Genomic DNA, 14,897 nt, shown 5'->3' on the forward strand with positions numbered 1-14,897 from the left:
TGCAGTTATGAGCTAGTACAGTTGCAAGATTAGCATAGAATTGTTGCAGGGAAATGCAATATCCAAGCACACCTTAATGTGGTCACTCTAGGGTCCTGCCAGGAAATGTGGGAACCAGCAGCCTTTATATTCAAAGGTATGTGAACAGAGACAAATCAAAATGAGATTAAAGGATACTTTGTGAATACACTGATTGTTTGCACAGTGGTGAAGTCAGATCTATGGCTTTTTCAAAAGGTAGCCTCTCCCTCTTTTATATTTATAATGTGCATCTTAGTAGTAGTAGAATCTTCTCTGCCTCTACTCGCCCATTTCCAACACTTTAAAGCTTTTTGATACTGGTGAAAGAGGTAAATCATTTTAGATATTTTTTCAGACATACTCAGTTCTACTTTGGCAGTGTCTCTCTGTCCTATATGCCTTGCAGGTAATTTTCCTGGTTTCTGACAAGTGTTGTGATGAATTACTAGCTGGGGGTAACGTGTTTCTTTACAGTACTGATTTTAGGAAAATTCAAGCTTTCAGAAAGTTGGAAAGCCATACATTTAATGTCATTTGTCCTGAAAACAACACTTGTCCAAAGAAGAAACAATCACCACACTTTATACCTTCATTAAATCAATGTCATATTTCTTAAAATAAAAAAAAGTTTAAAAATCATCTTTTTTTTAACATAGAGGAAAAGAAAAATCCTAACTTTTTACATTACTCTTTTTTATAAACCTCTGGGTATAGTTTACTCCTAAAACAAGTAAGTTTTTATTTGTTTATTTATTATTATTGTTAATGTTAAACCACCTTTACTGCATAAGCAATACATATTTTGGTGAACTAATACTGTTATACAAAGAAGTTTTCCCTTTTTTTTACCCTTAGTTTTTTGCCTCTAAATTAATACTCTTCACAAGTCAAAGTAGTCCTCTCAAACCTTGGGTGACAACTTCATTTTCAGTAATCCGGATGTGAAACGTTGACAAAGGTGTTTTTAGAGTTTATTTTGGTTACAGTTGCTGTTTTCCTTTTTTTCACATGCACAAGTACCTCTTACAAGAAGGTTCTAGCCTGGCTGTGTCATAAACCAAGTGTGTGATTTTGAGCAAATAATTTAGCTTCTGAAGGTTTTGTTCTCTTCATGAGTAAGTGGGAAGGGCTGAACTTCCTGATCTCTAAGGTTTTTTGTCATCTCTAAAGGTCCCTGGATCTATTATAATCCATTTTTCCCCCATGGGAGATATAGTATCTGAGATTTGATAATAAAAGTACTACAGCTTATTCCGTAAGCAAGGTGGAAATCAGTTTCATCACTCTGGGTAAGTAATTAAAAAGACATGAACAACAAAATGCACTTGACACTAAAACCATATTGATTCTAACTTAACTCTCCTTTGGTGCCTCGGGAGACACTCCAGGCTATTGGAAGGCTTCAGGCTGCGCTGGGAGCACTGTCCCCATTGGTGCAAATGCAATATTAGACTGGAGTCCCCTGGGATATTTTTGGTTTTAATTTTCCAAATAAATGCCAGTATCAACACATTTACTTGTCATCTGCTCCTGTCTCATCCAGTACAGAGCAGGAAGAACAAAACAAAGATATTCAAGCATTCTGATTGTCATAATTTCAGGTTAAGTAATCTTTATTTTGTGGCTTCTATACACGAGTGATTAATTAATGGGTATAAAGACAAGAGAAGATATTGAAGATACTGACCTGTGGATCTGAGTGTACTCAATTGGGGATAGAGGGAATGATACCTAGATGGGCACTGAAGAAATTGTTTTATGTGACAGCTGAGGGTACCTAGGTCCCTTGTAATCAGATTTTGTCATTAGACATTTTATTTTATAAAAAAGTTGCCTAACATTTTTTTGGTTTTTTTGGACAGACTCTTATTCCACAACCTCCTCCCCTCAGTATGAGATAACCGTTGAGAATATATTGTCAGTTCCTTACCTTGAAGAAGGTCATTGTTGATCCATCTCTGACTGCCCCATATTCTATCTTGGTTTGTTTTGCCAGGTCATCTGCTGAATCAATGGGGGATTCCATTCTCTCTACTGTCAAGAAGGCAGCCAGATTGGCAGTGTAGGATGAAATGATGATTAGCGTGAAAAACCACCATATCCCTCCAACTATTCTGGTTGATAGAGCTTTGGGCATCAACTCTGATCCTGTGATGGTATTGTCAGAGTAAGAGAGTTACACAGTTAGGAGAAAAGGGAAGACCCATGATTTGACACTAGTCTAGAGAGATAATGCATTTTTGTGACACAAAACTATAAATCTATCAAGGTTTTACTCTCTTGTGTGTAGGTGAATAGATGCATTTTTTTAGAAAATGAAGCAAAATCTAAATGATCTTTTGTCATTTATCAATGCTGCTGTTTAAAATGTGATTTATTGACATTTGAAGGTATTAAATGGTTTTAACCCTAAGATATTCTATGTTTAAAATTTATAGATAGTTTAGTTGCTTAGATTTGAGTTTGTTTGCTTGTTTCTGCTGAAAAGTCAATCCCAGACTTCTGGCCTTTTCTTACTGTCTGATATGCATCTTATTGTGTGAAATAAAATGTTCTAGGTTGTACAACTGTGAAAGCTTTGAAATGCTAACTTATTCTTATTTAATCTTAAAGAATGGGAGAGACTTTCAAAAGATTAACATATCATGTCATTTATCACATGTACTTTAATAAAACACTGGAGTTTTACAAATCAGATGAAATTGGATGCAGCCATATTTGACAGTAGATGAATCATTTTTTATTGTTTTATGTTACTTTTGAAGTTAAAATGATTTTTTAAAGTAGATTCTTATTTAACTGAAAATAATATATTCACTGAAAAGGCACAATTTGTCCTCAAATAAAGTACTATTTTTAAATTATACTTCAAAGACTGGCTGTTTTGCAGGTGGAAAGGGGCCTTTTCTGGTAAGAACATACATTTTAGATGTTATCAGATAATTCCTGATTATTTGTAAAAAGGTAATATAGAGGCATTTAATGTATTTACCAAAAATACCTTTCTCTCTTTAAGAAAGGGTACATGTGTGAAGTTTACCTACACAAAAGACAAACATCTGTGAAAACTCTCTAGCTCAAAACTTTTGATCAAACTTATGGAAGGCCATAAATCCAACAGTAGAATCAAAAGGGACAGAAGGGTATTTGCAGCACTTACCCCCATTTTATCAATTCATGGATGGATTTTTGGTTAATCTGCTTGCTTGAAATTCACCATTGGTTCTGTACTTAGCATTTCCTCCATGAAGTCAGAGGAATGATAGAGTTTATGGGACCAGTTAAAAAGTGAAAGGGAAAAACCCTAAGTTAAAAAATCCAAAGTGTGAAGTTCAGCAGGTGAATTACCTGGCTTAAAGGAGTCTTTCACTATTCTGATTGGGTGTTTTGAAGTTTTGTAGTTAATGGCTTAAGATAGAAAGGGAAATTGGAGTTTATGAATCTACAAATACATGAGTTTATGCTCAAGTTTAATGTATAAACAGATACAAATATTGCTCATGAAATCAAAGCCAGCTCACGGTAAGCAGATAAAGGTTGGCAGAGTTTCTTGACTTTGAATTAGATGTATTCTTCTAAAGCTATTAGGTATCTTTGTGTTTATTTTCTTTTAATGAGGTTAAAAGATTCACTGTGGTTTTTATTTCCTTCTTTTGTTTGTTTGTTTGACTTTGGGTGTGTAATAATACTCATATTTATAACAGTTTTCATTAAATTGCCTCTAAGAATTTAGTAGAATAGTTTGTTGCTCTTGTTTTAATCTTTCAGTTTAATGGGATTTATATGCCTGTGGGTGTGTGTGTGTGTTTAATGCCCAAGTTTGTTTCATATCTTTGTACTTCATTGATCTAGCAGCCTTGTGGCAGTGTGATATTATTTTAGATTTTTCGTTGGCTATCATTAAAATACCATTTATTTCATAAAATAGCCATGGGAAATAGGTAATATAGTTAGTAGATATATTTTCTTAGCTTATAGGTATAGATTTTCTGCTGTAAATTTATCCTTATTTTATTTGGTTGCATTTGTGAAAAGATCAGATTTTAATTTATTATTTGTATAATTATGTATTATATGGCAGTAAAACTGGACAGACGGATAACCAACTGTTGACATGTAATGATAAATTCACATCTATCACACTTTAAACTAATACATATTTATACTTTTGGATGAAGTGGTCTTGGAAATTAAAAATAATTTGTAGAAATCTACTCAGGTTACATTTCAAACCCTTGGTAGATGGTGTGAATTATATTTCTCAACATTTCATCTTTTTAAAAAATTTCACACAATTTTGTGACTTTCATGACTCTCAACATTAATTTACATACTTAGAAATGACTTCGCTCAAGTAGAGATGATTTTTGTAAGTTCAGAACTCTAGAGTATGAAGTTATGAAAGTAATAAAAGTAGAATAAAACATCATTAGAAAATATTTGGGATGAGAGACAATACTTGCTGAAGTCTCTTTACTGCCTTTTATGGCAGACATGACAGCCAATCCTGATCCAGACTTTGCTCACGCTCTGTAGAAAAGAGAAAGCCTGATCATCACATTAAAAAATAAATTAAACAAAATGATTTCCAATTGAGTACAGTGATAAGCTTCTGCTAACAAGAGCACAACAGTCAATACATAAGTTAGCTACCTGGTCCAATGCCACATGCTAAGGACAAATGCACTAACAGTCACCAGTACCGCACATTTTTACATTGCAATATTTGTTTCACCTGACAAATATTTTAAACTTCTTGAAAAACAAGCAGAGTCTGGTTGGGGTTGACTGTCACGTACCCAAGGTAGTGGTAACTAGCAGACACTGCATCCCACGGTTTGCTGTGGATGATGGGAAACTCCAAACAGGTAGAATATAAAAGAGAAATTTTAGGGGTGGGTACACTCATATGACAGAAGGCAGTCACGGTCATATGTACATGCACAGAATTGCTGTGTGCTCTATGAAACCCAAGTCTATATTTTTCTATTCTAATGGGACAGGAAGGCAAGCTATAGGGAAGGAGGGGAGTCTCTTTCACTCTTTGAAAGTAATTGTTCACAAGATAAATTCCTTAAAAACTAAATGCAGTGGTAAAGCAGTATATGTCATCTAATGAGTTTTCCTGCAGGATTTATAGTTCTGTGCTATGCTCTAAACTCATGCAAGTGATTTCTAATAAATCAGGTGCTGTGTCTACACCTATTTGGCAGTGCCTGAATAAACTACACTTAATCGCATGATGAGAGGTTTTACTCACTTTCCTCAATTATTTTGTATTTCCACACTAGAAACCCTTGCTCTCTCTCCCTGGAATTTTTAGAGACAGACTATATACATTTCGAGTAGATGATAACAACTCCCTCGTGCAAAGCCTTAGGGTTCACACCTAAGTAACAAAAATCTTTAATATATATCCTAGTTGAAATTTCCTTTGCCAATTTATTTTGCAACTTGTTGTCAAATGAGCAGATATTCCAAACACAACAGCATCTGTGACTTATGATTTTCTTAAATTAATGTATTTATCTTGAGAAGGGTTTTCTAGACCATACGTCTGGAATCAAAGCTGAGGAAAATCCACAAAAGAGTTGGATTTCCTCCAAAGGTTAAAACAACTCACTCCTCCCTCCCCACCAAAATCAAAATCTTCCAAATCATAGAAAATGTATAAGATATATTACATTTCTATGGTTTGAATTTCATTTCCCCCAACTTCTCCAGTTTACTGTTGCTATGGTTACCAACTGACGGAGATCATAAAAAGTTACTGGGAAGCTAAGATGAATCCCAGTAGAGTCTGTCAGAGTGGTAATTAGGTGACAGTTTTAGGTACTGCGAGCTATTGGAAGAATGTAAGTCAACCTAATTTTCAAAGGATTCAAACTTTAATCCTTTTCAACCTCTAACTTGTGAAGTTAGGAAAAGACTGATATCTCCACCTATGCCAATTTGTAAACAGTTTCTAAGGTAATTTATCCCTTCCTTCTCTCTAGGAAAATTTGTGTTCATTGCTTGATAGTAAGTCTTATTTTAGATATATAGCAAAGGAGTTTCATTTCTGTCATATTTTTGTCTTTTTTATTTTTAGAACTGTCTAGGAAGTCGGGTTCTATCTTTTTGATTCCTGAGATAGTTTTTGGCCTACCCTCTATCTTCTTGGTGGAATTTACCAGCATGGAAGCCTGTCAGCAGACTGTGGGATGTGTGTGACAAAGATGTGCAACCTTGTACCTTGTTGCATGAGAGCTCCAACTCCAAACCAGAAACTATTTAGTAAAGTAAAATTGTTTTCCACCACGTCTGAGTCAGGATTGCATGGGTGAGGGTTATACCACTCGTAGGGTGTAAACCTGTGGTAGTTAACAGAAACAGTCTGTAAACATGAGATAAATATATGTGACACCAGTGAAAACCCGCTGAACAATGCAGAACACCCAACAGCTAATGATGGACGCATCAAACCAAACAGTAGGCCATATTCATAAACTTATAGCTTTGGTGGGCAAAGTGCAAAGGAGACTTTAGGCATTATATTTACCAGACTTCTGAGTTCTAGGCAAAGCCCATTGGTTGTCTGGAACTGTACTCCTCAGATCTATGTCTACTAAACTGTTCTGAGTTTTCACTCATTTCCATTTTACTGAACAACTAGATGGACTGTTAAAGAGAGGGTCACTCATCCTGAGTATTTACCCTACAAAGTAGCAATGACAGTGACACACACACTGTTGCATACCTGCTACAGTATCAAGATTCTGTGTTGCTAGGTGCTGTGGAAGGCACAAAAAGAGGGGTGACTGGACTTCAAGGGGTATCTATGGATAGAAGTTTAAAGGAGTCTATGTAGTCTAGTGATTTCATAACGCATCAAAGGAGCTGCAAGCTTGAAACAATTAATAAACAAAAAGAAGGTCTGGATTGGGATGTATTAATGTTTTTATGATTGTATATGGAGATAAAAATCACAATCCTTAAATGAAGAGATAAAGTTCAAACTTAGAAGTATCCTGGCCCAGGCACAGGGGTTCATTGGTGTTAAGGACACAGCATGTCTCAATGGAGAGTTTTAGGTTCAGACACTCCTCTAGATTCATTTTGAATTGTTTCTAGAACTATGAATTGTGGTCACCTGATCACCAGCCCTCGTTAGTTAGGAAGTCAACCTTGAATAAGTAACTTAAGCTCACTGGCTTCAGTTTCCTTATTTTTAAAGAAGAGGGAATCCAGATATCTCTAGGGTGTGTTAAAATAAAAATTTGAGGAACTGAAGAGTTTTGGTTCTTCCTCTGTTTTCTAAACATCTGTCTGACCTCTACAGCCCAAGGAGCTCCCTGCTCTGTGGTTATTTTTTAGGACTATCTTTCAAGGGGCACTTATTTGTCCAAAAAGACATTAGCAGGTGCTCTGCAAAGTGATCTGGAAATGATTAAATGCAGTAGTCCTTAGCACTGGAAGCTTTGCCATTTGCCATTGGGTCTTTTAATGCAAGCAGGAGTAATGTTAAAACACCATAAAGCCAATGAGAACATATGGAATGCTCTCCAGCCATAAGGTTTCAGCAGTAAACAATAGCAGGTTGCTGACACTTGGGGAGAGTTGGTATTAAAGTGAATACATTATCTAAAGTGAAAAGCAGGGCACACTGTGAATCATGCACAAGGAACTGGGCAGACAGTTCCTCTTAATGAAAAACCATTCTCTAAACCCCCAGACACCTTCTGAAAAGTATACAGCATCTCCTCATCAAGTCTTAGGGAGACTGGGATAACAGCCTCGTAGTTTATCCCCCAGTAATGGCATCCAAATCATTACTGCACCTTCTCCACAGCTGCAGGGCACACAGTGCAGGTTCCTGTGAAGCTTATGAATATAGCTTTAATTGACAATGTCATGCCAATACATTTTAATTACTGTTTCAACAATATAATTAAGTTTTGAATTTATACTCTCTTATAACCATAGTAGTTTGCTTAGCTGAAGAACAGAATACCAATATTAATGAACCTACTAATTGAAGCAGTACACAGAGTAAAGATGCCGTTACTTAAACAATACCATTGCCACTTGTACAATAATTTAAAAATATTAAGTGCAATAAATTAGGCAGATTATGCATTCAAAAGAAGGAGTTTTTCTAAACAGATCATAAAACCTGGCAACCATCAGCCCCCTGATATTCTGGCATTTCTCCCCTGTATATGCTCTGATGAATGAGATCACCACTTTTCTCTTTGGAATACCGCATCTAACTTGGTCTTTTTTCAGTATTTCATACTTTGCAGTTCTAAGTGAACAATTAATCTAATTTTCCATGGCAAAAAAGAAAACTGTCTAAACAGCAATGTGATTCTGCCTGCTCTGCAGAGATATTTTAGACTCTTTCTCTCTGGGATTCTGAGTGACTTGGGGAGTGCGTGGACTGAGGAATATTAAATAGTGATTTGATGCTGTGTTGTAAGACACTGACTTTTCATAATGCAATAGACCTACCTGTTGCCTACTGGATGTAGATATTTCAGCTTGAAATTCCTAACGCCTGCTTAAAGATAGCTAGTGTGACAGTAATGTCAGCACCAGGAAGCCTGGGAGAAAGATTAATACATGACCCACACCAATGATATTCTGAAGCTGCTATCTTCAACTGATACTGATTTTTAGTGAAATGACAGACAAAGGGACAAATGTGCTTAGAATTTATTTTAAAATTTGCACATAGAAGAGTAGCATTATATTGAAATACAGGGGTTCATTTTGGTTTTATGTTTATATATGCCAGGCTTTTACTTGAATGGAAGATATAAAATGCTGGTCATACTGAAGATTTCTAATTAAGAGATTCTTTTTATGGCTGAGAACAAATATTGGGCTGTATCAAGAAGAGGAAGATCTATTCATCTTTTAATGGAGGAAGCTCTGTTCGATCTTGTAGCATAACTGTTGGGTTTGTATTATAACTGTAGAGTTACAGTCAAAGGTTTTCTTGATTTTTCTTTGCCAGAAGCCAACTTAAAAAATGTTCATTTTAAGAAGATGAGCATAAATTATAAGATGTAATCAGACATTATATCTGGATATTTGGTCTATCTAAATTGTGTGTTCATGATGGTTGTAATTTCTTGGGATTAAATACTTTATAAAAAGTAATTTAAAAAATGTCAACCACAAAGCAAAAACACTGACATGCACATTTGTAACAAGTCATAGTAGCTAAAAAATTTATATGGCTTTCCTTAGTTTGTCTAACTTTATAAATTCAATTCACTTCAGCAAATGGTTTGTAAGTCTCTGTCTAGTGATAGCATTAGCCTAAATGCAGTGATGGGCTTTATTTTTCCCCTTTAAAAATACAAGAAAGGGTATATTTCGAAAAGCAAATTCAAAAGCCTCTCTAGAGCTAAAGATGATTAGGACGTTAGCTGTTTTTCATTTCTATTTCACTAACTTTGAATGCAAACCACTAAGGTGGTAATAGAAAGTCATTTTACATATTAGCTTATTGATGCAGAGTGACCAAGTTCAAGCTATGATGGTGGGAAGTAAAAGTGAATTGGCACATTTATTCGATCAGGATTTTGTCTTTGGGAATCACCTCCAAAATATATTTAATGGCTTTATGACGTAGAGGCAGGAATGGATTCAAAGGTGTGGAGAAGCTGAATGTAGCTGAGAGTACAATCCCCATGATAGTGCACCTGTGCACTGCAGGGAGTTATTTTTTATATTTTTATATTTTCTCTGTTTTACCACCATGCTGTTTGCAAGTTTGCATTTGATTCATGACACCTCCACTTCCCCAAGACCCAGAGTGAGAGGAAAGACAGTGAGAAGGGAGTGACAAGGAGAATAAGCTAAATAAAGAAGAGCTGGTTTATAAATGATACTTGGTGAGTAGGAATGTTGAGTGGAGAGTATTGACTAGGGGAGAAAGGAGGCTGCTTTCTTAACTGAAACAAAATGAAGTTCAAAAATGTAGGGCTCTGGTTCATCAGGAGCTTATAGAGGAACAGACAAAATGAGGAGGGGAAAACTACTGAATGCTACATTATTTTGACATATTCTAGTGGTAAAAATAAGGTCATTTAAAGGCACACTTGGTGTCAAATGTAAAAGAGTACTTACAACCTGTATGCTTGTGAGAATTTCTGGTTCCTGTTGACATGGTTTTTTTCTTTCACTGATTTTGGTCAAGTCAGTGTGATAAATAATGTAATTACTTGCTCATCAACATTGTCTTGCCTATTCTACTCATTAGCATCACTGCTTAGACAAAGTAGTGAGCTGGGGAATATGGAAACTCACTTCTCTGTTACCCTCTGCTGCTTGGATTGCTCTACTAGCCCTAGAATCACCCAGCAGGTGTGGGTCCCGAATAGAGGAATGGAACAACAAGCCAACACAAGATTTCTAATTTATTGTTAGAGAGTACATCACTTTAGGGTGGTCATTTATTCAATGGCCATTCTAGGGCAGTATTCATTTCACTTACGAGACAGTAATGAAAAATGCCCCTCCAAAGGTGAGTGATTCATCTTTGAAAATTTGATACTCAAAGCACTATCATCTTTAATTATTTAAAGCATGGCTATTTAAACTTGATGCTATTGACATTTTGGAGTAATTCTTTGTTGTAGGGGGAGGGCTGTCCCGCACACTGTAGGATGTTTAGCTACATCCCTGGACTCTACCTACTATATACCAGTAGCATCCTCCACCCTCAGTTGTAACAATCAAAAACTATATCCAGACATTGCCAAATGTTCCCTGGAGGATAAAATCTCTCCTAGTTGAGAACCACTGATTGAGTATTAATGTATCAAAGGATAGTATCACTCTACATCCTGACAATATACTATTTTCTGAGGTAAGACACATGGAAAGAAAGCTTTGGTCATTATTTAAAAGTAATTTAATATCTGGACAAAATTTGGAAAACAGTCTAGCATTTGGTAATGGTACACTTTATGAAGTGTAGAGAACTTCGAAACATTCATTTCATATTGAACATATGTGACTCACCCACACATGAGAGCACACATTTATTCGCTTTTACTATGTCTGCTTTATGGATCTGTAAGACCTTTCCAAACTAGGTTATTTTTCCCAGGTTTCTTTATAATTATGCCAGGGAAAGAGTTACCTGGCATTAATCAAAACCATACAGTGAACAATGACAAAGAACTAGCATGAAGAAAGATTTCTCTTAGAAATTCCTGGAGGGAAAACAAAAATTGATTAGAGAAAAAGTTCACTGAGTTTTGTTGAAGGATGAAAAAGATTGAAAATGAGTAGAGGACATAACAAAGCAATTATTTTTTTTACAGGGTTTGTCTAGGGTTATCAACTCTCTATGCCAACAGAAAGATAATGCAGCTGTGTTTCCAATTCAGTATCAAAGATATTTAGAAAACATGATCTACTGAATGGTATAACAATCCTTTGAAAAACTGTGTAGAGCAGAATGGTTAAATGTAGGGTTATCTCAGAAAATAAAATCTAAACTGAATCATCAGGGTAGCATAAAGATTTCATGCCTCCAGACTGGATATATAACTACTCTTTCTTTTTATTGTTATTTCCAGAATTCTCTTGTTAACTGTCTAATGTTTTTAAAAATAAATTTTATAAAATTTTCGAAGTATTTATTTTTATTCCCGAGGATTTCAAAATCTTGTTTAATCCAGTGCTTCTTATTTGCTACAACAATTCCTAGCTAACTTTTTTCTCTTTTGCTTAATATTTGCGAATATTCCAGGGATCAAGAATCTGGACAAAATTTTTCTCTTTCCTGTTGAAATGTTTTAGATTTATTAGCTGAGCTATTGCTTTTGTGGCAATATAATTCAGGGAAAAATGGGTAAATAACCATTTTACATTGCTTTAAGTACTGATAAAATTAAATTTATATAATATATAAAATTGTCTTCCTATTATCTTTTAAAATTACCTTTATGAATAATTAGAAGATATTCATTTATAGAGTGGCTTTTATGAGGGAGAACTTGACAGAATAGAACACCAGGCAAAACTAAAAGAATACTTTGAAGTTCTTGATCTTTGTCTACCTCTAGAGCATACAGGTCAACCTGAGACTGACATAGATCTGTTGTAAGTTTAGTAGTTCTCTAACTTACCTTGCGATCACAAAGAGTACACAACTGACTCCTAAACAGGCTAAGAGCACATACATCCAAATGTCAGGAGATAGAGGATTGAGGAAGGAGAAGACCCCTGGATTGGTGCCATTGGGCTTGCGGTAGAGAATGCTGATGCCCAGGGTCATGAAGGGTTTGGAGAAGTCTATGACTTTTTCCCGCACGTAAGTGATGGTAAGAGGAGCCACCGCCAGATCAGCCCTCTGCAAAAGCAAGTTTGAACTTGTCACCTTAGTTGTCTACCTTCCTGGTGAATGTCTAGACTTTTCCTGGTTCTCCTGATTCCTATTCTCAACTCCAAATGTTTCTCACACAAAAACTTCTGTGCTGATTAACTCTAATATAAAAACAGTTGATTTACACAGTTATGTTTACAAAATAGTATTCATTAGCAAAGAGAAACCAGACAGTGTGAAACACACACACACACGACATATATATATATATATATATATATATATATATATATATTATATACACATACATATTCTGGAACTAAATGGGGGAAAAAACTGCAGAAGAATGTCTTTAAAAAAGGGCATGTGAGAAAAGTAAGAAATGAACAACTAGATCATAAAAGTAGTCGATGAGATTTTGCTCTGAGCTGCAAACTTCAGAACTCTTTATCTAATCTAAGAATCATTCAAGTTTATTCTTCGGTATGAAGGATGGGCCCATAAATTTTTATCCTCAATTTTTCCTTACTTGCCCTTCTAAGTGGGGAAACTACATTGGTAGGTTGTTTTCTCCCATTTTTCAAGCTATTTTTATGATTCAAAAAATAAATAAATAAAATGTCTTCTGACTCGACTCAACCATTTTTTCTCTTTTCTTTTACTTTTCTCATTATGCATTTTTTTTTTTTTTTTTTACATTTAAGACCCCTATGTAGGAGATATAGTTTTGCTTACATGATCTATAAGTTCTTTGACCATTCCATTCCACTCTCCTTTGTCATTCTGAGCTCCATATTTGCCATCAGGGACAAGTTTAACATCATAAATGAAACCCAGGATGTTTGACAATTCCTTCAATAGATCCAGGCAATATCCTTCAAATCTGTCATTTCCATACAGTGGCTTATCAGATTTCCTGTACATCACATAGGGTTCTTCCTATATGAAACAAATCACATATGAAACCCTGTTATAATGAAAGGCAGAATTTACTTACACAAGCTCTATCAACAGCCAGAAGATATAAAATATTTGAAGATTATTTTTAAGATTTGAGAATACTAAAGAAGGTCACTTCCCCTTCTGCCTTTGCTAAACTCATCTTTTGTACATCCTCTACAAATATAGAACACTCCATATATTATTTCTCTCCCTCCTCTCTCTTTGATTGAGAGTTTTTCCCCTCCACTGCTGAGGGCAGAGCTGTGAGTGAATGGTGTCATAGAGACAATCATTTGTGAACTTTAGGTCTGGCAGAGAAGGCAGGGGATGATCTGATGTCTGGATATCTGGCATCCAGCTGTGCCCACACCCAAGCTTCTAGTGCTAGGCCCACCCTCTCTCCTGGCTTTTATCTATGAGCTTCACCTACTTACAAAAGGGAAATCTAAATCAGCAAATATATTCTCTTGTTCTTCAAACTTCCTGTCTACTAAATACTCTGAATATTTTAATTTTCTCATTTCTCAGCTAAATTGCATCTCAATTTCACTATTCCCTTATTACTTACATATTTTTTCTTGGTTTCATTCAGGATATCTTATTCAAAGGCCATTTCAATGTCTTCTTTTATCATCGGTTCCACTTTCTTATTTGAATGCATCTTAGAGCTCACATCTGGTAAATTCTTTGTTTATATGCTTACGTGGTAAATCCCCTATCCTATGAATAATGGACATTTCCTTAAGACTACGTATCTATAATCTTTTTAATTCTCATTTGACTAAATAAAAATGTATTTTATTTTATAAAATCATAATAGTTACTACATTACTGATCTGTCCTTTATGTTTAGGCTTATCCTCAAACAAACTGTTAGAAGTAGAATACTCTGTATTTCCATGAGAAGGTTGCAGAGAAAGTAGACACCAGAAAAACAAAACGGTTTTCACTTTGGATGAATAATTCTCCGAAGCTAACTGTTTCAGAAGTAAATTGGCCTGACATTATGGACTAAATCAAAACAGGAAGGTCCAAAAGTGAAGATTTTAGAGGTGGCCACTCCCTTTATTTCTTGGATTATGATAGAGCAAAGAGGGAGAACGAACAACTTGTGAGTGCACAGTTGCTAGATGGGGGCATGACAGGGGTTCCAACACAGAGTAGGAGGTACTTTTACCTGGGCTTTTGAAGAGCAGTTAATAAAGGGGCTATTTACAAAGGAATGAGCAAGACAAAGGGAAGCAACAGAGATGGTGGTGAGAATTGCAGTGGAATATAGACACCCAGGGACCAGCATAATTAGGAAGCTAGGGCTGAGGCAGAGAGGGAGGAAAGAGTGTTCCAGGAGTCCAGTGCAGTTAGTGTATGGAAGCAGGATCACTGACAGGATAGAAGCTATGGCTGTGAAAGACAGAGGTTCTGACAATACTGTTGGGAAACAGTGGAAGAAATCTCCTTGGGTCTCTTCCTCCACTTCCCTGGTCTTAGTCTCCCCTTGGTTGAAACCAACCAGCAGCCAGAGAGCAAGGGAGACCAGCTGGGTGGGGCTAGAGGGTGGAGCAAAAGAGAGCTGAGAATGGATTGGAGGTAGGAGATCTTCAGA

At 35.8% G+C, this 14,897-nt stretch overlaps 1 protein-coding gene across 6 annotated transcripts in view; it reads right to left on the minus strand.

Moving 5' to 3' along the window:
• Window positions 1-14,897, minus strand: part of GRIK1 (glutamate ionotropic receptor kainate type subunit 1) — a 428,363-nt gene that overhangs the window by 24,997 nt on the left and 388,469 nt on the right. For all 6 annotated transcript variants that reach the window (XM_057546158.1, XM_007173824.3, XM_028164433.2 and 3 more), the window contains 4 exons: window positions 13,088-13,291; window positions 12,156-12,379; window positions 6,256-6,374; window positions 1,952-2,169 (listed from right to left, as the gene is read on the minus strand). In XM_057546158.1, the coding sequence (XP_057402141.1) occupies window positions 1,952-2,169; window positions 6,256-6,374; window positions 12,156-12,379; window positions 13,088-13,291 (765 nt within the window). The remainder of the gene's footprint in view (window positions 1-1,951; window positions 2,170-6,255; window positions 6,375-12,155; window positions 12,380-13,087; window positions 13,292-14,897) is intronic.

This window comes from Balaenoptera acutorostrata, chromosome 4 (genome assembly GCF_949987535.1).
Source record: "Balaenoptera acutorostrata chromosome 4, mBalAcu1.1, whole genome shotgun sequence".
In the NCBI taxonomy this organism is placed as follows: domain Eukaryota; kingdom Metazoa; phylum Chordata; class Mammalia; order Artiodactyla; family Balaenopteridae; genus Balaenoptera; species Balaenoptera acutorostrata.